Source organism: Doryrhamphus excisus, linkage group LG7 (genome assembly GCF_037039965.1).
Source record: "Doryrhamphus excisus strain RoL-2023G ecotype Guam linkage group LG7, RoL_Dexc_Guam_v1.1, whole genome shotgun sequence".
Taxonomy (NCBI): Eukaryota; Metazoa; Chordata; class Actinopteri; order Syngnathiformes; family Syngnathidae; genus Doryrhamphus; species Doryrhamphus excisus.
In genome coordinates, this window is record NC_136363.1 from 9,956,209 (window position 1) to 9,983,838 (window position 27,630).

The 27,630-nt window shown below is 42.6% G+C and overlaps 1 protein-coding gene across 1 annotated transcript; it reads left to right on the forward strand.

Moving 5' to 3' along the window:
- Window positions 1-3,867: 3,867 nt before the first annotated feature.
- On the forward strand, window positions 3,868-27,309 carry kcnk9 (potassium channel, subfamily K, member 9). Its single transcript, XM_058046657.2, has 3 exons — window positions 3,868-4,214; window positions 4,297-4,949; window positions 22,306-27,309. Exons 1-3 carry the CDS (start codon window positions 4,189-4,191, stop codon window positions 23,145-23,147), a joined length of 1,521 nt encoding a protein of 506 aa, XP_057902640.2. The 5' UTR covers window positions 3,868-4,188; the 3' UTR covers window positions 23,148-27,309.
- The last annotated feature ends 321 nt before the right edge of the window (window positions 27,310-27,630 follow it).

Consider the following 27,630-nt stretch of genomic DNA (forward strand, 5'->3'; position numbering starts at 1 on the left):
GGAGTCCCCATCCACTTCTTAGCCTCTGTATATTTACTGTCCATATGTGAGTGGAATGATGTATGCTCTATACCGTATGGCTGCTTGCATAATGCCTCTCAGCGTGCGCTACAACAACTCAAATATCGGAAAAAATGTGTCTTATCTCCAAGAGAGGAGGGGGAGACGGGGAGGGGTGGCAAAGTTCCATACATAGATCCTGTAACGATAACTGCGCCGTTGCCATGACGACTGTACAAACTCCATCCGCTAATGAGGGCCGTGAGATGCAGCCTTCTCGGAAAGCTAGCACACAAAAAATAAAAAAAATATTTAAAAAATCACCTCATATGCTGTAAAAAGCTAAGACGCTCTCCAAACTATTTTAGAAGGAATAGAAGTGGAGTTAGTGTTTTTTGGGATCAAACAGCGTATTTATGAAGTACCTGTAATGTTTTAGTGATATTTTACTTCATAGGAAGTTTTATAGCAACTTTTGTTAAATACTACATACGTCCGAAAAACAAAAGGTCAACGGTTGTGACTGTCGTTGTGACCCGGGTTGTGCCCTCCAAAGCCGCCCACGCTAGTGTAGGAATGTCCGCTGGTGGTCGGAGAGCCATGTTTTTAAAAGTAACATTGTTCGATTTTAGCGGATATACAAGTTTTAAAAAGTGACGTCATGATATTAGGGGGAAAATATATATGCTAAAATGTATATATTTGGTGGTAGAGCGGTCGTCTCCCAACATGAAGGTTGCTGGCTCGATTCTCCGCCCTCCCGTGATCATGTGGCAGTATCCTCGGGCAAGATACCGAACCCCCGGTTTCCCCTGATGCTGCGTCATGTGCTGACAGTGTCAAGAGCGCTCAGAGCGCCTTGGCGGTGGAAAAGCATCGACCATATTTGTCTTGTGAGATTTCCTGTGTGACTTTGGAGTCCCATTTTGGTCAGGGTCCTCATTTGCAGGTCCCGCTGTGTTTTACAGATGTGATAATCCTCTGCAGAAAAACAAAGGGGAAAAGGTTGTTAGCGTATGAATGATGTTCCTCGTCTGCTTCGATCAGCAGCGGCCACTAAAGGCCTCCTCCATCACGGCCATCTTGAAAATCACTTCATCACTTAAGCAGGCACCATAAAAAAAAAAAAACCCAAAAAATGAATAAAAACATATGAGGAGTCATTAAAATGCTGTGGTTATAATAGTATTTCCATTCTCTGTGCTAAAGTTGTGTGCATTGTCACGTTTAGGCCTTGACGCTATTGATTTGACGGTGTTTGTTTGCAGAGAAATATATCATGAAGTTAGCATTGCCCCCCGTTGATGACTGACAGACATAACAAATCATCTCGGAGACAATGATGTATCCCCGCATGGTCGAAAACAATGCAGAACGCACACGACTCAATCCTGATGGCCAAGTTAGCATACATCATGTTGACATCCGACACACACCTTTTAAAGCGGACCTACCATGTTTCATTCTGTCTATTAAGTAGAAAACACTTTTTTGTTATTATATTGAATGCTGCATGGGGGACAAGTGGTTAGTGCACAGGCCTCACAGCTAGGAGACCCAAGTTCAATTCCACCCTCTGTGTAGAGTTTGCATGTTTTCTCCCTGTGTATTCCTGGGTTTTCTCCGGGTACTCCGGTTTCCTCCCACATTCCAAAAACATGCTAGGTTAATTGGCCACTCCAAATTGTCCATAGGTATGAATGTGAGTGTGAATGGTTGTTTGTCTATATGTGCCCTGTGATTGGCTGGCCACCAGTCCAGGGTGTGCCCCGCCTCTCACCGGAAGACAGCTGGGATAGGCTCCAGCATCCCCCGCGACCCTCGTGAGTATAAGCAGTAGAAAATGAATGAAGATTGAAAGTTGATCAGGTTAGATGAGGCCACAAAGAACTCCTCATGTGTGATAAACACAGACAATCGTATACTGTAACTTCATTCCAATCCATCGCCATGGAGACGAGGCTAAGCGCTTGCCATAATTAAACTTTTTCTTCCTCCTGTGAAGCGTCTCTCCACAAATGCATTAGGACTTCTGTGGGTGGTCTGCACTTGCCTGGACATGAAATGCTGAGAGTTGAAATTATTTGAATTTGTCTTTGTGATCTTCACATCACTGAAGCATATTTTCATAGCTTTCATGTTGATCAAGAGCATGGAAGAAATGTCATGGCCGCGTCTTTGTTGATTCCATAGGGGTCATCATTTGTCATGTTGTGAAGGATTCCGACATGCACTCAGGTACAGGTACGGTTTCTAACATTAGTTTCACAATGAATGCATGGGCACACTCTTTGGGTGGCGGTGTTAAGGTCGAGAACCAAAGCCCAGATTTCATTCAGATCTGCATAGAGAATTATTCTTATTTAAAGATAATAATGCACATTTTTATGTGTCATTGCCACAGAGTTTTGTATTTATAGTATGTTTATTATTATGGTCATGCTTTTAATTCGGCATCATACTCAGAGCTGTTTACAATTGTACAATACACCAGTGGTGGGCAATGCATGGAGCAGACTCTGTGAGGACAGTATATTTAGAAAAGAAAAGCATAATAAATGTTGCTGTACATACTCATCCACCCTAATCCAAGTACCATGTGCCATCCAACATTTTTTAATATTGGTTTTCATGATCTAGATATTGCATTTTTATGCTGATATCGAGCCGATTATTATCGGACATCCCTAATATTTACCCAATAAATGTCACTGGAAATGTACATTTTTCCTCCCAAGTCAGCATTTGTGAGCATAACTTTAACTTTTGCTCTGATCAACCAATCAGAAGACAGGAAAATTTACGTTACTGCTGGCCCTGGTTCAATAAACACACACAGCCCTGTTGCTAGTAGTGTTTAAGTGATATAGGCCAGCACTCCTGATTCTGAAGGCCGTGGAGATATTATTTTGACATGGCAACAAATAGTTGCTGAAATCTACTAAACCTGAAAACTAGCATACATGAACTAGTGCAACCGAGACATGCTAACAAGTACTACAGTTTCAGTTCTAAATATCAATCAGTGTTTCTGATAGTGGGCGGCACGGCGCACGAGTGGTTAGCGCGCAGCTAGGAGACCAGGGTTCAATTCCACCCTCGGCCATCTCTGTGTGGAGTTTGCATGTTCTCCCCGTGCATGCGTGGGTTTTCTCCGGGTACTCCGGTTTCCTCCCACATTCCAAAAACATGCTAGGTTAATTGGCGACTCCAAATTGTCCATAGGTATGAATGTGAGTGTGAATGGTTGTTTGTCTATATGTTCCCTGTGATTGGCTGGCCACCAGTCCAGCGTGTACCCCGTCTCTTGCCCGAAGACAGCTGGGATAGGCTCCAGCACCCCCGCGACCCTCGTGAGGAAAAGCAGTAGAAAATGAATGAATGAATGTTTCTGGTAGTGGTTAGGCCAGCAGAGAAAGCATTGCTGGCCCTAATACACAGTTTTACCTCACCTTAACAGTTCCCATACTTCGTACTTATGTAAATAAAACAAAGCATACATTTGATGCCAAAAAGATATTCATTTACAGAATGTCAATTGTAATCCAATCGTAATCCGGCATACTGCGAGCTGCTTTTAGTAATTCCATCTATTGAGCTCCACAAAAGTAACGAAATATGAGAAAGCGGCAAAGGAGCTGGGCCAGGTGTGAGCGCGCTCGCGCGCATGGATGCAAAGTGGAAAGCATCGGGCTCGTTCAGCACCCCGGACAGCGCCGCTCCAGCCACCATCGTGACAAGACGTGGTGGTCACCGGTGGGAGGGGTGATGGTGATGGCGATGGTGATGCAGTCATTTGTTGCACACTTTACAGCAAAAAGTGATGCAGGAGGGGGCAGTGACGCCCACTCTTGTCTGTAGTAGAGAGTGTGTGGAAATAGGAGCAGATTGAGAGGCAACACGCCTTTTTTTGTATTATTGAGTTGGTGGAGGGAGGCGCGTGAGAGTGGACACTAGAAGTCTTTTTTTGAGTCTTCTTCACAGCTCCTGCGGGGAGATGGATGTCTTTTGGCGTGCGTGGAATAATTTTCAAGTGATTTTTGAATTGTTTCCTTTAACGTGACTTCACAGTGGGCCAACTTTGCAGCGCCATTCGTCTTCTTGGCCACTCAGCACATTTTTTTTAGGATACCACATTGATTTTTCCCCCCTCCTCGCGTGGGGAATGTGTGCTTGGGAAAAGAGTACATGCCGGAGGATGTTGCAGCGAACAGGTTGGTGCTGAAACTTAAGAAGAAAAAGGATGCTCTGCAAGTGATAAAGAGGATGTTTAGATGATGTGTGTTGTCCGTTTAGGCCATGTTGGATCACTTTGGGGCAGCAGAACCCAGCAGGCGGTACTGACAGCAGCTTGTTGATGGCACTGCGCACTGGGAGGACTTGGTTCGGACGGGTCTTGCGCAGGGTCTCGCGGCTGCAGGGCTCCTGGTCCAGGCGCTCCAGCAGTCTTTTGTGTCTCTCCGCGATCCAGGAGCAGGATCTGGGCTTCTCCGTGTACCGCTGCCCCAGCCCCGGCGCCCACATCGGCCACCGTCATCGGAGCGCGCCCCTCTGCGAATCCGCCTCCAGGCGCAGTTCACTCGGCTTCCCTCACCGCGCTCGTCGCACCATCCCGGGGAGGAACACGAGGGGACATGAGACCCTCACTCGCCGGCTCCTGGTGGCCATGAAGCGGCAAAACGTGCGGACCTTATCCCTGATCATTTGCACGTTCACCTACCTGCTGGTGGGGGCCGCCGTCTTTGACGCCCTGGAGTCCGACTTTGAGATGCGAGAGAAGGAGCAGCTGGAAGCCGAGGAGAAGCGCCTCCAGGGGAAGTACAACATCAGCGAGGACGACTACCGCAAGCTGGAGACCATCATCATGGAGGCTGAGCCGCACAGAGCCGGGGTGCAGTGGAAATTCGCCGGCTCCTTTTACTTTGCCATCACGGTCATCACCACCATCGGTAAGTGGCAGTGTGGACTTCGCAGCCTTTTTCGTCAAGAGGCTTTTTGGAAGTTTTTACGCAACATGTTGCAGCTTCCTCCTTGCTCCTAAGTGGCATTAAACATTGTATTTATGCACTCTTTTGCTGTATTTAATCCTATTCGTGCACAGGATTATTGTTTGCGAGTTGTGTGGATTGCTGCGTGAGGCTGTGACGTCACTGCTGTGACCTGCTGGCCTTTTCTCCTGTGCACTAATATTTGATGCGGATCCACTCCAATTAAGCTTGGTGGTGGTGAGCACATAGAATATTAGAAACGATAAGTGTGCTTATCCTCCTCCCTTTTATGGAAGTAACATGACCCCCCCACCCCCAAAGGAAACATAAGTCCATTTGCCGCTAATAGCTGCCATGCATCTACATGATGAAGATTTATTCCAAGCTCCAGCATGCATCCCTCACACTTCCACCATATTGGTCCCAACTTGTTGCTTATACACCCCAAACACTCTTATTCTGTTATTCAAGGTGAGGACTTGAGCGGCTAATGCACCACACAGGCCCGTCCCCCCACTTTGCCAGGCAACACTTAAGAGAGGAGGGGGGGGGGGCGCCGCACAGGCCCGGCGATGGTCCGTGCGCCCTGGTTTCCAGGCTACGGTGGCCGCAGCCGCTGTAATATTCATGTGCTCATCAGGCGCTCGCCTTTTAATGCAGCATGTGTGGAAACGGGGGTGCTTGGTGCCCGTTTTAGATCTACTCTACGTAAAGCGTTGTTCAAGTTTTTACAGCACAATCCCGAGGGTGCGCTTGGTTTAATGCTCAAACCTGAGCAACACGGTGCACTCATGTTAAGATCAGATGTATGTGTGAGTCTGGTAGTGCTTACTACACATCTTAAAGGCCACAAACCGGCTGTAGATGAAGGTACACCTCTATAGGTGTCCAAAGTGCAGCCCTGGGGCCATTTATGGCCTGTCGATCCATGCAATTTGTAATGCAAGGAGCCGTATATGGTATGCTCCATATCGCTGGGTGTAAAAAATGTGTGGCTTTTGCTTTAATTTGAAGACCCGGCAGCTTTATATAACTCTGCATGCGCTTGAAAAATGTTGTACTCATGTTGTACTCGTGCACTGTTGTTTACAATGAACTGATCTGGCTGAGGGCTGCACGGCGCGTGAGTGGTTAGCAAGCAGACCTCGCAGCTAGGAGACCAGGGTTCAATTCCACTCTCTATGTGGAGTTTGCATGTTCTCCCCGTGCATGCGTGGGTTTGCTCCGGGTACTCCGGTTTCCTCCCACATTCCAAAAACATGCTAGGTTAATTGGCGACTCCAAATTGTCCATAGGTATGAATGTGAGTGTGAATGGTTGTTTGTCTATATGTGCCCTGTGATTGGCTGGCCACCAGTCCAGGGTGTACCCCGCCTTTTGCCCGAAGACAGCTGGGATAGGCTCCAGCACCCCCGCGACCTTTGTGAGGAAAAGCGGTAGAAAATGAATGAATGATCTGGCTGAGCAGTTAGCTCCCTGGTGCTATTCCAACATTGGTTCTGTTGCTGCAGCGCTGCGCAATATACTTGTTCATGCATGACCGTGTAGTCACTTTCCACTTTCTCATGCACTCTGAATCATTACTGACGTTTCTAAAATGTAGAAAAAGATAGAAAATAGAAAGCAGCGCTCTTTCTGTGGTTCAATACAAATGTAAAAATGAATGATTTTAATAAGTGCCCGTGGCCAACCTGTGAGCAGTAGCATCAGTTGAGGCGATAACAGAGTTAATCTCATACCTGCAGATTAAAAAGACCTTGTAATCTTCAGCTGGAGGCGCCGACTTACACTTTAATGATAACAAGACATTCAGTGTATGTAATGCAGTCCTCACGCTTCCTGCTTCCTTGTTATCATCACAGCTCCATAGGACTAGCCATATAGCCATCATAGCCATTGACGATGATGCCGAAAGCCACGCCCCCCCCACCTCCATCCTGATCCTGATGCTGACCTGCAGCTTGACTCTGTGTGTGTGTGTGTTTTCTTTCTGTGAGTAATTGCACACAATGTGACACTTTAAGCTACGACAGCTGCCCCCAAAGTCTCTCTCTGCTCCACCTCGCCGCTACGCTGACTGGCGACGCGCTCACGTTGCCAGGAGACTAAAGACGGCTTAAGGAGGCCAAAGTCATCTCTAGCTAAATGTCTGGAAACATCAACAGCAGTGTATATACACCGCAGATATGCACCATGCGCTTTCTTCTAGAAGTTAGCGCCATTTTCTAGTCCAAATGACCATAAAAATCAATATTTTTATCTGCAGTTTTTGTTCAAATAATGCAGCTTAATCAAACTGTAGCATTGTCATCAAACCTAGAAAACACTAGTATGACAAGTCTATGTCTGTGGAAAAAATAGTGGAAATATTAAGGGAAAAGTGTAATATTACAAGAATAAAGTCAAAATATTTTGTGATTATTATCAGAGAAATTCTCCCAGAATAAATGTGTAAATAAAACAATATTTTATTAGAATAGATGCATGTAGGAGGAAAAAAAACAGAAGTTTATGACAAAAAAAAACAACACAAAAAATGGCGGAATATTTTCTGGGTTTTTTGGAGGGTCAAATTTTAATATTATCTGAGGAATTGTTCCTGAATATACTTGTGAATTAAACAAAAAAACACTTGAGCATATTTTGGCATAGTTTTCAGGGGGGGGTAAATTAAATTCATGACAAAAAACTATATCATAAGAGGAATAGTCTTCATATTTTCAGATTTTTGGGAGACTAAAATTCTAATATAATTCGCAGAGAAATTGTACTCCAATAAACTTGAAAATTATACGTTTTTTTACGTTAAAACGCATCATTTCATGGGACTACATCAGTATAACTTTTAAGAAAAATGACAAGGAAAAAGATCATAATATTTGCTTTTATCATAGAAATTTTACCAGAATAAATAAAACAATATTTCATCATTTTGTGTGATCCTAATATTCCACAATAAGTCTTTATTAAGTCTCCACCAAGTGTAGCCTATGAATAAACACCAATATCCTTCTGGTAAATCGGTGACTTGGCTGTGACATGGTCCTGCATGTGTGCACTAGAACAGAGACAGACTATTGCGCTCCAAGGGGTCCTCGTGGGGTCCAGAGCCGCCGGCTCCGGAGCTTCCGAATCCCGCAGAGATCATCGGCACCACAGGAAAACATTCCCATCGATCTGTGCTTAGGGCCTCTATCAAGCCCCCAGCGGGTGGCCTCAGCAAAGTGAAAATAATCTACTGGCAGCAAAGTGCGGCAGCAAAACATTTTTCAATAAGCGTCAGCCGTCACGCTACGTGAACAACTGTCTTAGGAGGAGCGGTCGTGGAGCACATATACATGATGACTTGAAATGTCTGCTTTAAAAGGTGATTCATCAAGTGAAAGTGTTGTTTGCCGATACAGCTTGTTGTCCACAGCGTCCAGATGTGATGTTGGACATGTTTGAACACCACCCCAGAGAGCAATTAGCTCATTTAGGACAAGCTAGCCTAGCGGCCATCCTGCTGTCACAGCAATTTGGGGTACTGATGTTTTTGTTTTGGGCATTAATTATAAATGAAACCTCACTGAAGTTTAAAACTTACCCAAAACTTTTTTGTGAAAATATTAGGTAAGTTGTCCTCACAGACATGAGCGGGTGTCGCTTCTTCTTCAGTGGTTTGGCAGCCATTTTGTAATTCACATTACCACCACCTACAGGAAAGGAGGAAAACAAGTTATTTTTTACTTTATTTTAGTTTGCTGTTGTTTTTGTTTTAAGCATTAATTATAAATGTAACTCCAGTGAATTTAAAAATGGCCAGACCCTCGTTTTTGTGAAAATATTAGTTACGGGGCTATCTTTTCCCTCTTCATCTCCAGTTCTTTGGCAGCCATTTTGTAATGCACATTACCACCACCTACAGGAAAGGAGGGAAACAACAACTTTCTTTCACTTTACTGTTGTTTCTGTTTTGAGTGTGAATGATAAATGAAACCTCATTGAAGTTAAAAAATGCTTTTTAATTGTGAATATATTGGTTATGGGCCATATTTTCTTCTTCATCTCCAGTCCTTTGGCAGACATTTTGTAATTCACATTACCACCACCGAGAGGAAAGGAAGTAAACAAGTTATTTTTTTTACTTTATTTTAGTTAGCTCTTGTTTCTGTTTTGAACATTAATTATAAATGTAACTTCACTGAATTTAAAAATGCCCAGACCCTAGTTTTTGTGAAAATATTAGTTACGGGGCCATCTTTTCCCTCTTCATCTCCAGTTCTTTGGCAGCCATTTTGTAATGCACATTACCACCACCTAGAGGAAACGATGTAAACAACAACTGTTATTTTAACTTTCTTTCACTTCACTGTTGCTTCTGTTTTAAGCGTGAATGATAAATGAAACCTCATTGAAGTTAAAAATGCTTTTGTTTGCCAAAAGCATGCCATGTTTTCTTCTTCATCTCCAGTTCTTTGGCAGCCATTTTGTAATGCACATTATCACCACCTAGAGGAAAGGAGGTAAACAACTGTTATTTTTTATTGGCTCGATAGATATACTTTATTGTGCTTAGTGTATGTTTTGTTTAAAATTAGATACATTGGAATATATACAAACAATTTTTGGCACTCTTAGGTTAGTTTTATGTTAGCAATTTTTGTCATACCAATATCACATTAGCCGCTAAGCTATCAAGGAGGAATCTCATTGTTTATATTGTTGTCATTTGTGTGAAGGCAGAGTTTAGTTTAAAAAACAACTGTTTTAGTGGCTATCACTACACCTGGGCACCAGTACTGAATGTTGTAGTTCTCCGCTAACTTTAGCATCCAGTTAGCTGCTGCTGAGTTGACCACATATCGCCTTAGGGATAAACTAAACTAATTACACCCCAACTAAAGCCAATAAAGCACGAAACTAATACCCATTTGCAAACTTTGAGCACTAATCTGCGCAATAAGCGTCCAGAAGTGAGCAGAAGCATCACCTGCAGAGGTAGCCCTGTAGCTCCTAACTTCATTTTCTGGCTAGATAAGCAGCGCTTTCCTCCAGGCAGTAAAAGCGTGCATGTACATTGAGGACGAAAAAAGCAGCCTGCACAAACACAGAACTGGAGAAACAGGTTTTGTACGACTTGACCCGACTCTATTCTTGTATTGTTGCCGTGCTGTCCATGCAGCCCATCATTCTTATTGTCAAAGATGATGGCTTGTCATGGCAGTCCAAATTGTATTTCAACATATCAATACGGTTAGGATGGCTCCTTCTGACCCACGTGACTTCCTCCCGACCACCTGCTGCTAATTCTCTCCAGCCGGACCCTGACAATTATCTTCCTTGTGAAGCTGTGCGATGTGTAATGCGCTCCCACACAGTCTTATCACAAGCACTTGATTCCGTGGGAGTGTGCGTGTGTATGCGTGGTCTCCTCTATGAGTTATTTGCCACACAACAGCAGCACGAAATCGGCGTTGGCGGCTGGTGAACAGTGTGTGGTCTGCTTGCATTTTTCTTATTGTATTGGTTTTTTTTTTTTAAACACGAGTAGTGTGTCTTAATACTGAATGCGGCACCCCTGCAGGGTGGATAACAAATACAGAAGACGCTGGCACAAGTGTTGACCCACACAGGTTGGAAGAGGGAGAGCCACACTGCAGGAAATATAGTAAAATTTGTTGTTTTTTTTAATCTATTAACAAGGATAAACACATCATAATCACTAAAAGTACTAATTTTATAAGAATAAACTAAGCAATTTGTAAATATACATGAATAAAATTGTGATTTTATTTTTAATAAAACATAATTTGACAAGAATAATCCGGAAAATAGTAGTATTTAGGACACCGTGAACAAAAATGGTCAAATTATGAAATAAAATGAAGAGTAATAGCACAATTTAAAATAAAGTTTTTTTTATATAATATTATTTAAATGATTTTTATTATACATTTTTAGGAGAAAATTAATTTTAACACTTACAAATTTGGGAATAATATATAAAGTTGTAATATCATCAGAAACAAGAGGCATTTTTACAAGTATAAAATGACAAAAAAGATAATTTCATCTTAATAAAGTTCCATCCATCCGTTTTCTATGCCGCTTATTATCATTAGGTTCCCAGGTATGTTGGTGGGATCTACATGAATTAAATTGTAATTTTAGTTTTAATAAAACATAATTTTGCAAGAATAATCCAGAAAATAGTAGTATTTAGGACACCGTGAACAAAAATGGTCAAATTACAAAATAAAATGAAGAATAATAGTACAAGTTAAAATAAAGTTTTTTTAATATAATATTATTTAAATGATTTTATTATTAATTTTTAGGAGAAAATTAATTTTAACACTTAAAAAATTGGGAATAATATATAAAGTTGTAATATCATCAGAAACAAGATGCATTTTTACAAGGATAAAGTCAAAAATATAACCTGACAAAAAAGATCATTTCATCTTAATAAAGTTCCATTCATCCATTTTCTATGCCGCTTATCCTCATTAGGTTCACAGCTATGTTGGAGCCTATCCCAGCTGTCTTGGGGCGAGAGGCGGGGTACACCCTGGATTGGTGGCCAGCCAATCACAGGGCACATATAGACAAACAACCATTCACACTCACATTCATACCTATGGATAATATTTTGCGGACTTTTTGTTTGAGTTGGTTTTGGTGTCATGTTCTGATTCCGGCATTTTGGCGCCATCTTGTTTTACAGAAAAGCGCGTGAGCTGACGTTGTGATTGAGGTGTTCAGGCTGGGAGAGCAAAGAGGCAGCAGGGCACAACAGGCCAAGTGGTGTCACTTTCTCTGAGCGAGTGATTTTAGAGTGAGAACAGCCAATTGCTTGTTGCTTAGCAGCGCTCACTTGGCTGCATTTCCTGATGCAGGCCGACCGGCTTGATTAGGTGGACCCCAACACCGGCGAAGGTGACAACCCGGGACAGGCAAGAGTAGTCATTCTACTCGCCTAACATTCAAATCACTTGTTGCTGCCGTTAAAGCTCACTCAATTTACGAGGAAAACATCGCTGCAGCCTCTCTGCCCAGCAGCGATGAATGACTTTTTAATTATTTACCACACTTCCCTCTTGTCTCTTTATGTAGTTACATAAAAGTTTGACATTTTACATTGATGGCGTGGGTTTTCTCCGGGTACTCCGGTTTCCTCCCACATCCCAAAAACATGCTAGGTTAATTGGCGACTCCAAATTGTCCATAGGTATGAATGTGAGTGTGAATGGTTGTTTGTCTATATGTGCCCTGCCCTGCCGAAGTCAGCTAGGATAGGCTCCAGCATACCCCTGTGACCCTAGTGATGATAAGTGGCATAGAAAGTGGATGGACGGACACATTTGTATTTTTTTAAACCACATTTGAATCCAAAACACATAGAAAAGACATTGTTTTTGGTGTAAAAACAAACAAGACAATTATGTCCAAATTGTGTGCTATTTTTAGATGTGGCAAGCAGCCTACCATGCACTGACTTTCGAGTGTAGTTACATTTCTATTTTTTTCTTTGTTGCCATTTTCTGAACTTGATGCATGAAGCATGGGACTTTGTTTGCAGATTTGGGGACTTTTGTGTTCAGCAGCATACCATGCACTGTTTGTGTCTTTTTTTTCCCTCATATTTTTATCTTTATTGCTACCTGCAAAATGTATAATCCATTTCCCCAGAAAGTAAGTCATCTGACTTGATTTGCAATTAATTTTTGTGGAGAGAAGGGGCCACGGACCAAGGAGGAACCAATGAATTTGAATTTGTCTCATTATTTGCCGTTACGTCTTCTCAAGTTGACGTCAGCAAACATTTCAAAGACTTCTTCTAGCTTGCATTTCAAATGCAACAATCCATTGTGACATCCTATCCAATTACCGAATATGAAATTATAGTAAGCCTTGAAGTTTGCATGAGTCATTTATACACCCCCATGCCCCCTTCATGGTGGTTTTTTTTTATCTCTGGCAGTGTTGCTAGGGAGAAAAACAGCGCTATAAGGAGTTGATGAGTTTCTCGTGGTGACTCATTGTTTATGAGTGGTTTTAAAGTGATCATCCTCAAAGGCACCTCTCACCTCTGCATGTGAGTACAATGTAGGGGCCTCGGAAACATGTCTGCAGATCTTAATTCCTAGCAACATACTGTGATGGGAAAATATATATTTCAGAGGTATAACATAGGTTACACATTGTGTGAATTACTTTACGGCCTTTTGTAGAGCTTCAACTTTTGCATCCGAGCACATCCTGCTATCCCTTCAAGAATGGTGGGCACAGCAGGAGGCTATCTGTAACCTGGGGTTAGGGACATTCTTTGATCAAAACTTCCCCTTCACGGGGGAGACAGGGGACATCAGGAGGTCCCACCAAATGGTTGACCCTAGGAGTTTATCTTGCATGGGTGCGACAAACCGTGCCAGAAGAATGGGTGTGTAGGCTAACCCCCATACATGAGGGCGGCATCGGGGGAGTGACAAGAATGTCTTCTTTCTCTTGTAATGTAATTAATTTGCATGCTATGGAGTATAAAAGTTCCCGCCAAGAGGCCCCTCTTGGCCAGACACCTACAGACCACCATGCATACTGTGTGTTGTCTGACCCCTTTGTTTTGCAAAGGTAATAAAAACTGCCAGAGTTCTGTCTGAGTTATCTCAGGCATTCTCTATGCTACTAAGGATGATAGACATTTTTTCCACAACAATACCATGCACTGTTGTGACCGCTGTGCTCTGTGATTGGCTGGCCACCAGTCCAGGGTGTACCCCGCCTCTCGCCCAAAGACAGCTGGGATAGGCTCCAGCATCCCCGCGACCCTTGTGAGGAATAAGCGGTAGAAAATGAATGAATGAATGAATGAATGAATGTTGTGACCACTTTCCAAATGTATAGCTAGCAGCAAGCAAGCATTATGTCATGCCCTGTTATGACTATACCTTTATGGACCATGACTTGATGCAATAGGGAAGTGACTTTGGCAGATTTGTACCCATATTTTACCCAAAACAAGTAGATTTTGTAATGCCGAGCAGCATATCATGCACTGCTGTGACTATTCCGGTGTAATGCTGCAACTGCCTTTTGTTTTGCCATCTTTTCTGCCACAAACATACTTTGCAGATTTGGATGTGTTTATGTCAAGCAACATACCATGCACTGTTGTGACTGTGCCTTCCTGTGTCTTGCTGTGTCTTGCTGTGTGCAATGGCGAGCCTTCCCCAAACTGTTCCCACACACATGATGAAGGTGGGCGGGTACTGTCTTGTGCTATCATTGCATGTCATTAGGCTGCGTTGAACTTGAAAGTGGAGTATGAAAGCTGGAAGTCCCAACCTTTGACCTTTTTCGGTCAGGGTGGTCCCCAGCAGCCTTCTGTTAAGACACTGAGTCACTTTCTAGAAGGTGACAAGCTGTCGCCGTCACACGGGGATGCCTGCGAGGATGACTACATCTTCTTGACAGCTCCTGCTCGCGTCTTGGCATCGCTCTCCTTGTGTTGCCTGCACGTCGTCCGTATCTTCCACCACAGGCATCTGTTGCCTACTCGTGTTTATAGCCGCTTTTCTTTTTTTTTTCCCCTGTTGAATCTTCCCTACTGCTTGGGAGGGTCTTTTGGAATAAGACTATAAGCCTTAATTTATCACGTTGCATGTAAAATATGAAAGATGAGTGATTATGTACTTTGATGTACAGTATATTTCCCTTATTTCCTCTTCCTCTACATGCTTTTTGACTACCTGTTTTAAAAAAAACATAATGTGCGTACTGAATTCATTGCCATTTCTTTAGACAATAATTGCCGGTGCATGTGGCCCGCTGTTGGAAAACAGGAAATATGTATATCTGAATGCAGCCTGCGTGCTGGCGGAATGTGATGAGACGCACACAACAGCACTTTGCTGAATTAGCATGTCCTGATGTGTGATTTGCTACTGAAAAGTCTGACTGTCAACGCATCAGCTGTTCAGATGTGTATTGTTATTGATAACCAACTGCCAACAATCGACCAACTTAAAAAAAAACACAATTATCCATAAATTCCTTGACATTGATGTGCTGCCAGGTAACCATAGCACCCACCTACTTCTCTTCCACAACTACCCCGACATCATCTGGCCTCTCTGCCCCGCTTGACCTTCATTAAAATGCCAAAGCCCAAAGCAATTAATACCTTGGGGCTACCTGAGAAGGTTGGAGTCAGATTAACCTGCGGATCAAAAGGCGCTGGTTTAAGCAAGCGCTCTACACTTGTAGAGTTAATACTAATGCAGAGCGGGTGTTGGCACTAATGAGGACCAGCCTTGACAGTGTTATAAATAATGCATGATGATGCAAAGTGAGTAACCAGCAATGGGGGGGGGGGGACAAATGGAGACCTAATTGTGGTGTATGTTAATGTGATGTTACACCGCACTATGTTAGTCACTACTTGTATAGAAGCAGTATATACACCGGCTGCCTTCACTGGACTTTGGTGTCTGTAGATTTCAGTGTAGTTAAAATCACTAAACCGCTCCATCAAAATTGCTAAAAAATCCATCAAAATTCCTATTAGCAAACAGCATACCATGCACTGCTGTGACACATCCACTGCTTGACTATGTTGGCACATTTCTTGTTAGAGTCTATGACTGTGCTTCTATTTGTCCACAGATGTTCTGTAGTTCTTCGCAGCATGCAGCATACCATGCACTGTCGTGACTATACCAACATGCAGTCGTCTCTTGTTTAATTGGTCCCATACCCCATCTATCCATCCATTTTCTATGCCGCTTACCTCACTCTCTTGCCGGAGCCTATCCCAGCTGACTTCGGGTGAGAGGCGGGGTACACCCTGGACCGGTCGTCAGCCAATCACACGGCACATATAGACAAACTGGTTTCAGACGCGACAGTGTTAAATGAAATTCTGCAATATAGGATGGAATGTTAATAAATTACAATAAACCTTGACCTTTGACCTTAATTGAGCCCTGGAAATATGAAATGCCTTTACACTCCTAGTGTAAAGCCTAACTCTTATGCTGCAGAGACTCGAGATGGTCACTAGCTAGCCAGCAAGTTAGCTAAATTCATTTCTACTACACTTAAGAGGCCAAAAATGTATCACTTCCACATGGAATGGGAGAACTTTTACACTGTCATGTCACACATACTGGTCTTAAGGTAATGTAATGTAAGGTAATGTCTTAATGTTTTGTGTCATTACTGCCACCTAGTAAGCACCGTACGACCTATCGCTTGTATTTCACTATGTTTTAGCTAATAGACCATAGTCTACAGCAACCATTCATATCTGATATATTCATATCTGATAAATGGTGATACAGCAAGGGAGCCATAATCAAACTGCAATATTTCGAGGGACGACTGTATTACCATAAGAGACTTTTCATCTCGTTATGCTTATGCTTTATTGCCATTTTCAACACTTGACACCATAGCAAAACAGCATACCATGCACTATTCCAGTGTAAACTTTTCTACCCACCTTCCACACTTTGACATCTAATGTCCCACCGCTATGACCCCCCTGGAGTCCTTTTATCGCCATCACATCCCAAGCACAGCCATTAAAGCCAGTTTACATAGTGACCCAGCAATGTTTTGGTGGCCATTTTACACCTGTGTGCGACGCTCTTTGAAAGAGATGCTCTCTAATAGCAACACATGGACTCTCAGGCCAATAAAGCGGTGCTGCCTTGCCCAGTGGGATGCATAAAAGCGGACCACTTTAGGCTGCTTTTGTGGACTTTATTGTTCTATAACCTTATTGTATTGAAGCAAACATATGCAGTTGGTTGTAACCTCGTTTGCTGGGAGAAGAACAACGCTCCTGGACCTCTTAATAGGCAGTGAAACCTCTCTCTTTCACTCTCTCGGAGCAGCATGTCCTCATGGGCTATAGCCGTAATTTCACTTTGGGATCTCGATTATTCAGGAGTGAGAGCGTTTGGGATTGAATGATTTATTGGTTCTCTCACATTTGATTTTCTGCGACATAACTCAGCATCTGCTTTAGTCTGATTGAGGCACCTCGACGTGTTTGTGCAATACTCCTTGGTGGATCAGGAAAGCACTCTTGTGGTTGCTATATGTATGCCTTATATCACCCCGTTTTCCTAATCGGTCCCAATTCTCAGCACCAAGCAGCATATCATGCACTGTTCTAATACCGCAAACAACCTTTCATCTTCTTACGCTTTCCTCGTCTTTGTTTGTACAATTGAGGTCAAAATCATTCCCCACTTTCCCATTCCTTACAGCAGGCATACCATGCACTGTTGTGACTATTCACTTATATGCTACACTTAAACACACATGCTAGGACTACGTTAAAAAGCTGTAGCTTTTCAGTATGTGGAATCAAACTATGGAATGGATTGAGTAAGGACCTCAAACAATGCACAACGATGAGCCAATTCAAGAAACAATACAAGCAGTTGATGTTTGCTAAATACAAGGATGAAGAGTCTTGAACCAGTCATGATGTGCTATATATATCACTATATTGACACTTACTATGGTACCCATTATGTCATTGGATGCTCATATCACCTCCTACTTTGGTACGAGGTACATTATTAAAAAAAAAAATAAAAAAAAACTTAAACTGTATTTTGGAAAGCAGGAAGTGAACAAATGTAACAGTTACTGATTGTAAAAGTACCAGATGGAGGGGTAGGATTTAATAAGCTTTGCTTCTTCCTCCTCCTTTTGGACATGTGGAACTGGGAACTGATTATGGGATGCACTCAATTGTAATCTGATGCATGTTCAAATGAAATTAAACCATTACCATTACCATTACTATTCCTGTGTAATCTTGGTTCATATTTTGTTTGAGATTTTTGCACATTTGATTCAAAACCTATGCAGCTTTTCAGATCCTTGCAGCATAGTTTGTCCATGTGTTCGATTACACTACTTCCGCGTTTATGAAGAATGACATAAGATGCTAATCTGACAGGTTCTTCCTTTAAAAATATAATAAATAATGTTGTTTTTTCCAAAATAACAAAGCAATCAACAAAAGCACCTCCCTGCTAACCAGGTTAAAAGTGCTAACATGCTAACACTTGCTCACATCTGTTTGTCTGCAGATTTTGCCACATTGCTGCATAAAAAAAAAAATAAAAATCCATGCAGTATACCATGCAATGTCATGACTATTCCAGCGTAATACTCCAAAACGCCTTCCGTCTTCTTGCAGCTTTTTCTTTGTCTTCTTTAACACTCAACACTTGATAGCGTCAAGCAGCATACCATACACTATCATCCTTGTGCTTTGCCTTCCACACTTGCTGTTGTTTAAGACTGTTAACTGTTAGCAGGAAGCTGAGCGCTCCCAACATGCCAGCGTCTTAAAGAGGTGTACACGTATTATCATTTGTCTTGTAAAAGCTATGAAACCTCAGTTTCCCACTTGATTTATTCATTAGGACCGTCGCCATTCTCATGATGAGATAACTGAAAAATGTATGACATTATAATAGAGCGACATCGTAATGGGATTTGCCCTTCCCGCGCTGTGTCAGTTCAATTTGAGCATCAATGACTCAAAGTCCAATGTGACTGTATAGCTGGCCGTTACACGCACACACGCACACACGCGTAAACACACACTAGAGCAGTGTGGGAGTGGGCAGACGCTCCAAATAAGTGTTAGTGAAGTGAAAAAGCAGCCAAACAAACGTTGAGTCATGCGGTAGTTGTGCATGTGTGGCAGGAGCTCTGCTTACTACTATGGAGAAGAGGTCAATAGGGGGCGCTGTCTTGTCTCAAATATCTGCTGAAAATGCCCATATTTGAGCAGAACATAACGTGTCTCCTTGTTACTGTCATATTTTCTATGAATTGCATAAATGTTGTTCTCAGGTGCAAAACTATATGTGGCGGTCCCATTTCATTTGTGGCAGTCTGCTACAGCTCACTGGAAAGGCAAACCACACAATTTACCTGGGGGCCACTGGAGCTAGGGTCTGGGCGAGGCTGGGCCGCATCAAGTTTTCCAAAAAAACAAAAACGCATTTATTAAAAACAGAAATATATACAAACTTTTTCAGTGCTTTGGTTCCAATTTTCCACAATAAAAGCTCTGATAAAACATTCCACTGTTTTCAAATATCTTAATTTTTATTTTTCTGCACAAAATAAGATGAAAAATAAATAAACAAATCAAGAATAAAGATCAATCAGTTATAAATAAATATAATAATAATAATAATAAAACGGCAAATAATAAAAACTTAAGAAACCACATATAGTTGGTGGGTAGACAAATTATTTTTTTCAGATTAAAATGAACAAAGCATTATTAGAGCCCTGTAGACATGACAAAACACGACTATAGTCACATTTATACTCTTTTTATTTACAACATATTGCGCAACTGCAGGGTCTTGAGACATGCTAACTAGAGAGACCTAAAGGGTAGCCTTCAAGTTATTTCCTTTAAACTTAAATAGCCCAAAACTTACCACTTCCACACGGATAGGGAGGACAGTTATTTAACCTTTAACATGAACATTAATCAAACGTAATAATTTTTTCTGGGTACATGATACCATACAGCATCCATATCAAACTTGCGCGGGCCACACTAACATTAAACTTTCATATCAAGGCGGGGGCCTCAAACTAGCCGCGTGTTTGAGACCCCTGACCTAGAATGATTATACCAAAGTTATGAATTCCTGTTAAGAAGAAGAAAAGGGTTTTAGGTGCAATTCATAGAGATGGCCACAAGGGGGAACTGCCACAAAGGCTTTCTCTTTAAATGAATCACATTGCAATGTACCTGACCTTTTGTACCCTGGACATTCAACTTTTAAAAAATGATATATTATTAGTAGTACTTTCTGTTTCACTTTGTGATTCCTCTAAAATTAGAAATGACATCATGGCATTGCTGAAAGTCCATGTCTGATGATGTAATGTGTGTCTGTGTGTGACCTGAGATGATGTCATGCTTGCGTGACTTTTCTCACAATGCGGCGTGCTGCACACGCACACACACACACACACACACACACACACACACAAGCTTCACCTGTGCATACAAACAGCACAAAAGCAGCACGGCAATATTCCCAAGACAACAGCAACACATAATTGAGTCATTACAAGACGGCAAACAGATCATCACACTAAAATACACACACATTTGTGAAAAAATAATTAAAAACAGACATGGATTTATAATTGATGAACTAACCATATAAATAATACAAGAAAACTCCTTAAAACATGTTTGGAATTTTATGTACGCTACTTAATAATTCATCAAATAAAAAAAAACAATAAATAAATCATATTTGTGGATTAATGGTCAGGGTGGAGCTCAAGTTTTATTTCTTTTTTTTCCAACCAAATAGAAAGTGCACTAAAAATATGACGTCTCCGTTTGGAAGCAAAATAATGCTGACGTGATGCAAATGCCAAGTGGCGGGGGACTTAGTTGGCTGCTGTTTTTCTACACTAGTGAATATTTGGGAAGTAAAAGTAGTGGAGGCTAACATATGCTGTTTGTCACATGGAATCGTCCAACTTTATTTGTGTACATTTTCTTCTGGTAATTATGTCTATATTAACATAACATTTTGACTTTATACTTGTAATGTTACTGCAACATTTTCAAGTTTGGCTGTTTTCTTGTTGAATTAGATTTTTATGGGCCTGCAGGGGCTGCCACCAATACATGAAATGGTGGGGCCGATATTTGACTTAAAATTTCTCACAAAGCTGTGCAAAACAACGATTGGAATTTTGGGGGGTGTGGCTGAATCCAGTCCAAATTTGGTACACATCTATAGGGAGGTGACAAGCACATGTGTGTTAAATTTGAGCAAGATTGGTTGAAAAACATGGCCGCCATAGTGAGTATTTGTGTCATGATAATTAAAAGGGCGGCACAGCGGTCGAGTGGTTAGCGCGCAGACCTCACAGCTAGGAGACCAGGGTTCAATTCCACCCACATTTCCTCCCACATTCCAAAAACATGCTAGGTTAATTGGTGACTCCAAATTGTCCATAGGTATCAGGGCTCGACAATAACGATGTACCTATGGCCCGGGGCAAGTTAAAACAAAATTGGGGCAAGTAAATCTAATCAGTGATATTCCCGTCGGGCAAGAGCACTTTGGCATGCCATACTGCCAAGAGTTTTTTTTAAAGCGGTTCTTGTTGGGTGTTGGTAAAACACGGACTGCGTAATTCCGGTGGTAATTTGCAAAGCAATCCTTGCAATGGACCAATCAGAATCGTTTATTTAGACCGCGGTCCATAATCCACAGTCCGCGTTTTACCCACACCCGTTGTTTGCGATCAACCAATCAGCGATCGTTTGACTACGAAAACATCCATCATGGCGTCGCTGCCAACATCGTCTAATTCTGAAGGAAACAGCAAAAAGTGATGAACCTCTATCGTTGCATGGTTTTTATTTCCAAGGCAGCATGAAAAACAACTTACTGGCCTGTTGCAGACTTAACTAACTAGCTGGGCGCACGGCAACCGAACTTCTCTTTTTCTCCCTCTCGTTCCTCTTCTTTGGTCCCAAAACGCCCGCTCCAAGACCGCGAGCTGAACATGACTGCCCCCCAGCGTCCATGCATGAAACTACAGCCCGGAATACAACACACGCAACGCTACAGTATTATTTTATTTATTTGAGATTCTCATGTGATGCCACAAAAAATTACATGATATCATTATGGCAGTCTTTTCATTTTACATGGGGAAAGTTCGGGCAAGTAGTTCTCACCTTAAGGATTCCCCATGGGCAAGTCATTTTGGTTTTTAATGTAGAGCCCTGGGTATGAATGTGAGTGTGAATGGTTGTTTGTCTATATGTGCCCTGTGATTGGCTGGCCACCAGTCCAGGGTGTACCCCGCCTCTCGCCCGAAGACAGCTGGGATAGGCTCCAGCACCCCCGCGACCCTCGTGAGGAAAAAGCGGTAGAAAATGAATGAATGAATAATAAAAAGGATATGTGTATTACATGTATATGCTAGCAGGTCTTAGCATTTTGAGCACAACCCGTAGGAGGCGCCACTAATATCATGCAGGAGTGTTCAAATATGAGGAGCCCCCATGGAGTACATATACTTTATATGTGTGTGTGTGTGTGTGTGTGAGTCAGCAGCTAAAGTTTAATTAGCTAAAAGCGTCACTGGCTCCCTTCTGCAAACTAATTGGATAAGCCCTCCTTCCCCCTTCCGCTGCCATTAATGACGTGCGCCAAGTTGGTCTATTCCTTCCTGGCAGACTTGGCTGGAAACAAAAGCGGACTTTCTGCTAAAGTTCTTCTCTTGCTTTTAGGCTACGGGCACGCGGCGCCAGGAACGGACGCCGGCAAGGCCTTCTGCATGTTTTACGCCGTCCTGGGCATCCCCCTGACGCTGGTGATGTTCCAAAGCCTGGGCGAGCGCATGAACACGTTTGTCAAGTACCTCCTGAAGCGCATCAAGAAGTGCTGCGGCATGAGCATCACCGAGGTCTCCATGGAGAACATGGTGACTGTGGGCTTCTTCTCCTGCATCGGGACGCTGTGCATTGGTGCCGCCGCCTTCTCGCACTACGAGGACTGGAGCTTCTTCCAGTCGTACTACTACTGCTTCATTACGCTAACAACCATCGGCTTTGGGGACTTTGTGGCCCTCCAGAAGAACAGGGCCCTCCAGAAGAAGCCCCTCTACGTGGCCTTCAGCTTCATGTACATCCTGGTGGGCCTCACAGTCATCGGAGCCTTCCTCAACTTGGTGGTGCTCCGCTTCTTGACCATGAACAGCGAGGACGAGCGGCGGGACGCCGAGGAGCGAGCCTCCCTCGCCGGGACCCGGAACAGCATGATCATCCACATCCAGGACGAGTCCCTACAGCGAGGGCGGCGGCGGCGCGAGCCCCACGGAGAGGAGATGACCGACCTGCACTCGGTGTGCTCCTGCATGCACTACCACTCGCACGACTTGGGATGCGCCTTCTCCCACCGGAACTCGCTCAGCCCGAGTCCGTACTTTCACTCCATCTCCTACAAGATCGAGGAGATCTCGCCCAGCACGTTGAAGAACAGCTTCTTCCCCTCGCCCATCAGCTCGGTGTCGCCGGGCCTCCACAGCTTCACGGAGAAGCACCAGCTGATGAGGAGGAGGAAGTCCATCTAGATCGTCACAAACCAATGCTGCTCCTTGCCAAATCTCATTCCAGCACTTTCCTTTTTTTTGTTTTGGTTTCGGTTCTCACCGAGAACACTCCAATGGGATGCAAAGCATGAAGCATGGATGTCTATTTTTCCAGGGGATTAGCAGATACACAAACCCATCCACCAACTTTGCTCCACACTTGGGGAAATGCTATTTTTCATAACTTGAAGAAGCACCGTACTTGGATGTTTTTTTTTTCTACAAGCCATCATCACCATCACGCCCCAACACACTTTGGTCTCCTGTTTGAAAGGATCATGCTGCTGTCCCTCATATTGTCCTCCTGTGGAGCCTTTCAACATCATACTCTATCTCTATACACTTGTTGCTTCTTTTCCCCGCATTAGACACGCAATATGACTAAAAACACGTCAATATGGAGAACTTTGCCTTCTATTAAGGCTCCAAATCCAGCAGACGAGGAGACGTTCTCATTTGAAGTTCTCCTGCTATTTCCGCCCTGCAATTCTCATTTTTTATTACAACTTAACTGTCAAACATTGGAGAAACAATGCCCCCTCCAAAAATGTAAAAATGTCCAGAAACATGTATAATTAGTTCAAAAATAAATAAAAATATATAAAATGTACTGAGGGCGTCACTGTGGTCTAGTGGTTAGCGCGCAGACCTCACACCTAGGAGACCAGGGTTCAATTCCACCCTCGGCCATCTCTGTGTGGAGTTAGCATGTTCTCCCCGTGCATGCGTGGGTTTTCTGCGGGTACTCCGGTTTCCTCCCACATTCCAAAAACATGCTAGGTTAATTGGCCACTCCAAATTGTCCATAAGTATGAATGTGAGTGTGAATGGTTGTCTATATGTGTCTATATGTGCCCTGTGATTGGCTGGCGACCAGTCCAGGGTGTACCCCGCCTCTCGCCCGAAGACAGCTGGGATAGGCTCCAGCACCTTTGCGACCCTTGTGAGGAAAAGCGGTAGAAAATGAATGAATGAATGAAAATGTACTGAATAATGTCTGGAAGTAGCATAAAGGAGAAATAAAACCTGGAATTGCAAGTAGAGTAGAGGCTAATACGGTTCTTATAAGTAATACACGGCTAATAAGGTTAGCCTGGCCATGGGAACATGTAAACATCAGCATGATCCTTTCAGAAGATTGGATTTTCATGAATCTTTCTTTCTTTCTCATTCTACGCCTGGAAGAGACGGGTTGGTCCGTCTTCATGTCCCACCTGGTCAAACTTGCCAATAATGTTTGCTCTCAGGTTTCAAACCAATCGCCTTCTTCTTTCTTTTGCTTTGCTCCCCAAACGGCCCCGATGTACATATCCATGATCCTTGTAAGGTTTTCCAAGAAAGACTACTGAGGTGCATCATCTCGCCAGGCCGAGCAAGTCTCCTTTGTAGATATTTGAGACCATTCCGGCCTGTTTTAAAGCCCGATCTGCCTTTTCTCTCACACAGAAAGCATGGTGAAAGCATTTCCAGTGTATATTTATGACATAAAGTGTATATTGTTTTACCCATTAGAGCCTTTTATAAGTTGCACAAGGCTGACAGCTGGTTTTCTCCACCTTTTTATTGAGTTCTACCACATTTCTTATCGGAATAACTCCCACTGAGCCTTGTGTGTGCTCTATTTGGACAGACAAAATGCTGAAATGTGATGTAGACACACAGGCATGGTGTGTGTGGTAAGGCAGTAAGCCCGGTAAAGCAATGTTTCATTATGGGAACACACACCGGCTTCTATGTTTGTATCAAGCTATGGAATATGGAGGCTTACCGCCATCTATTTTTTACACATTTGCAAACGTGCCTTGAAGAAAACGGAAGTGGCACATTGAAACACCTTTATTTACACTCCTTTCATGCGGAGTTTCTACTAAGAACACAAAAGTCAACATACTATACCACCTCTTCACCACCGCCTTTTATTTTTGCCAACTGTTGCATGGAGTACAACTACTCATACTCATACTTCATAACAACAAATGATATACTGGATCTGACAAAGGAGTCTTAGGGCCATGCTGAAAAGAAACAACAGTCATTCTGTCTAATAATAGCATCTTTTCTTCCAAATGACACTTTTTTTCTCCTCGGAACGATATCATTCCAACATTATTCCTGGAACAGCACAACTTCTTTCTCTGAAAATTGTGACTTTTTCTCATAAACGGAGACAACTTTGGTCTTACCTTACAATAAGGTGCAAATAAATGGAGTAGTTACTGAGGAACTAAGGCACATGCATTTAGATTAGTTGCTGAGGAACTAATGACTTGGGTACATACATTTAGAGTAGTTACTGAAAAACTAACTTATGAATAGTTACTGAGGAACGAAGGCACATACATTTAGCGTGGTTCCTGCGGAACTAAAGAACTAATGACTAAGGTACATACATTTAGAGTAGTTACGGAGGAACTAAAGAAATGAAGAACTAATGACTAAGGTACTGTACATACATTTAAAGTACTTACTGAGCAACTAATGATGAACTAATGACGAAGGTACACACTTTGCATATAGAGTAGTTACTGAGGAACAAATGAGTAGTTACTAAGGAACTAACTGGAACTAACACACATATGTTTATAGTAGTTACTGAGGAACTAATGATGAAGGTACATACATTTAGAGTAGTTACTGAGGGGAAAATGAGTAGTTACTAAGGAACTAACTGAGGAACTAATGCACATACATTTAGAGTAGTTACTGAGGAACTAATGATGAACTAATGACAAAGGTACATGCATTTAGAGTGGTTACTGAGGAACTAATTAGTAGTTACTGAAGAACTAACTTATGAGTACTTACTGAGGAACAAAGGCACATACATTTAGCGTGGTTACTGTGTAACTAAAGAACTAATGACTAAGGTACATACATTTAGAGTAGTTACTGAAAAACCAATGATGAACTAATGACGAATGTACATACTTTACATATAGAGTAGTTACTGAGGAACAAATTAGTAGTTACTAAGGAACTAACTGAGGAACTAACATACATACGTTTAGAGTAGTTACTGAGGAACTAATGATGAACTAATGACAAAGGTACATACATTTAGAGTAGTTACTGAGGAACTAATGATGAACTAATGACGAAGGTACATACATTTAGAGTAGTTACTGAGGAACAAATGAGTAGTTACTAAGGAACTAACTGAGGAACTAATACACATACATTTAGAGTAGTTACTGAGGAACTAATGATGAACTAACAACGAAGGTACATGATTTAGAGTGGTTACTGAGAAACAAATGAGTAGTTACTAAGGAACTAACACACATACCTTTAGAGTAGTTACAGAGGAACTAATGAACTAATGACGAAGGTACATGTATTTAGAGTGGTTACTGAGGAACAAATGAGTAGTTACTAAGGAACTAACACACGTTTAGAGTAGCTACTGAGGAACTAAAGAACTAACGACTAAGGTACAAACATTTAGAGTAGTTACTGAGGATGAAATGAACTAATGAGTACTTATGAGCAACTAAGGCACACACAGAGTAGTTACTGAGGAACAAATGAACTAATGAGTGGTTCCAGAGGAACTAAGGTAAACACATTTAGAGTAGTTGGTGATGAAATAATGACTAAAGCACATACATGTAGGTTAGTTACTGAGGAGGAAATGAAGAACTAATGAGGAAGTATTGAGTAGTGATTAGCTAGGTTGGTTCCTCACCAACTGCTGTCATTTTGTGTAGCTTATAGTAAAGTGTCAGCTATCTCTTTCATCAGCATTTTGGTGTATTTCTTTGCAGTTTGACTCTAATACTCCTTTGTTGTGTTGTTTTTACGTGTGTTAGCAGTGCCACATTTCAACGCAACTTCTGTTTGTGGTTGAAGAAATAATATGACGTACCATCCATTCCTGACAAGGTCCCATCTTTCAACACAAGGGGGCGACAAAGCTGAGGGTAAAGACATTTCCAGTTTCCCTGTGCACCTTTGATTTGACTTTTGGAAAGGGTGTGTGCATGATTTGGTGTGGGTGACTCACTGGGTTTGCACAGCCGGGTGAAGCCATAGCACACTTTATGAATAAAAACAGACACAAATGCTGAGCTTCTCAAAGCCTTCTGTCTTCTTCTGACTTGTTTAAGCCTTTGTGCGTCTTTGCAGGCCCAAAGCAGCCAACGTGTCGCCCGTGTTTTCCCTCGCAGTGCAGCTGTGGCGTTTTATCCGGCCCCTCGCTGCAGTAATTACACTGCCAGGCGCACAAACGTCAGACAACGCAAAAAGCGACACAATACGAGCACATGCCGAGGGGCTGGTCGGGCCTTCTGGTGCCAGCCAAAGCTGTAATTTTGCATCGTAAGCCGAGCCAAGTCGACGACGACACGATGGAGCTCTGCAATAAGCAGGTGCACACACACGCTGCCAATATTTATTTCATTTCTGCGGCTGCAGGAAAAGATTTTCATGCATTATCCGTGTTTGTAGGAAGCGCAACCGCTTGTTT

Bases quoted from the DNA above. Each gene is read 5' to 3' on its own strand.
- kcnk9 (XM_058046657.2), top strand. From the start codon at position 4,189: ATGCCGGAGGATGTTGCAGCGAACAG. The intron at 4,215-4,296 runs GTTGGTGCTGAA...TTGTCCGTTTAG, and splicing joins GAGGATGTTGCAGCGAACAG to GCCATGTTGGATCACTTTGG. The intron at 4,950-22,305 runs GTAAGTGGCAGT...TCTTGCTTTTAG, and splicing joins CACGGTCATCACCACCATCG to GCTACGGGCACGCGGCGCCA.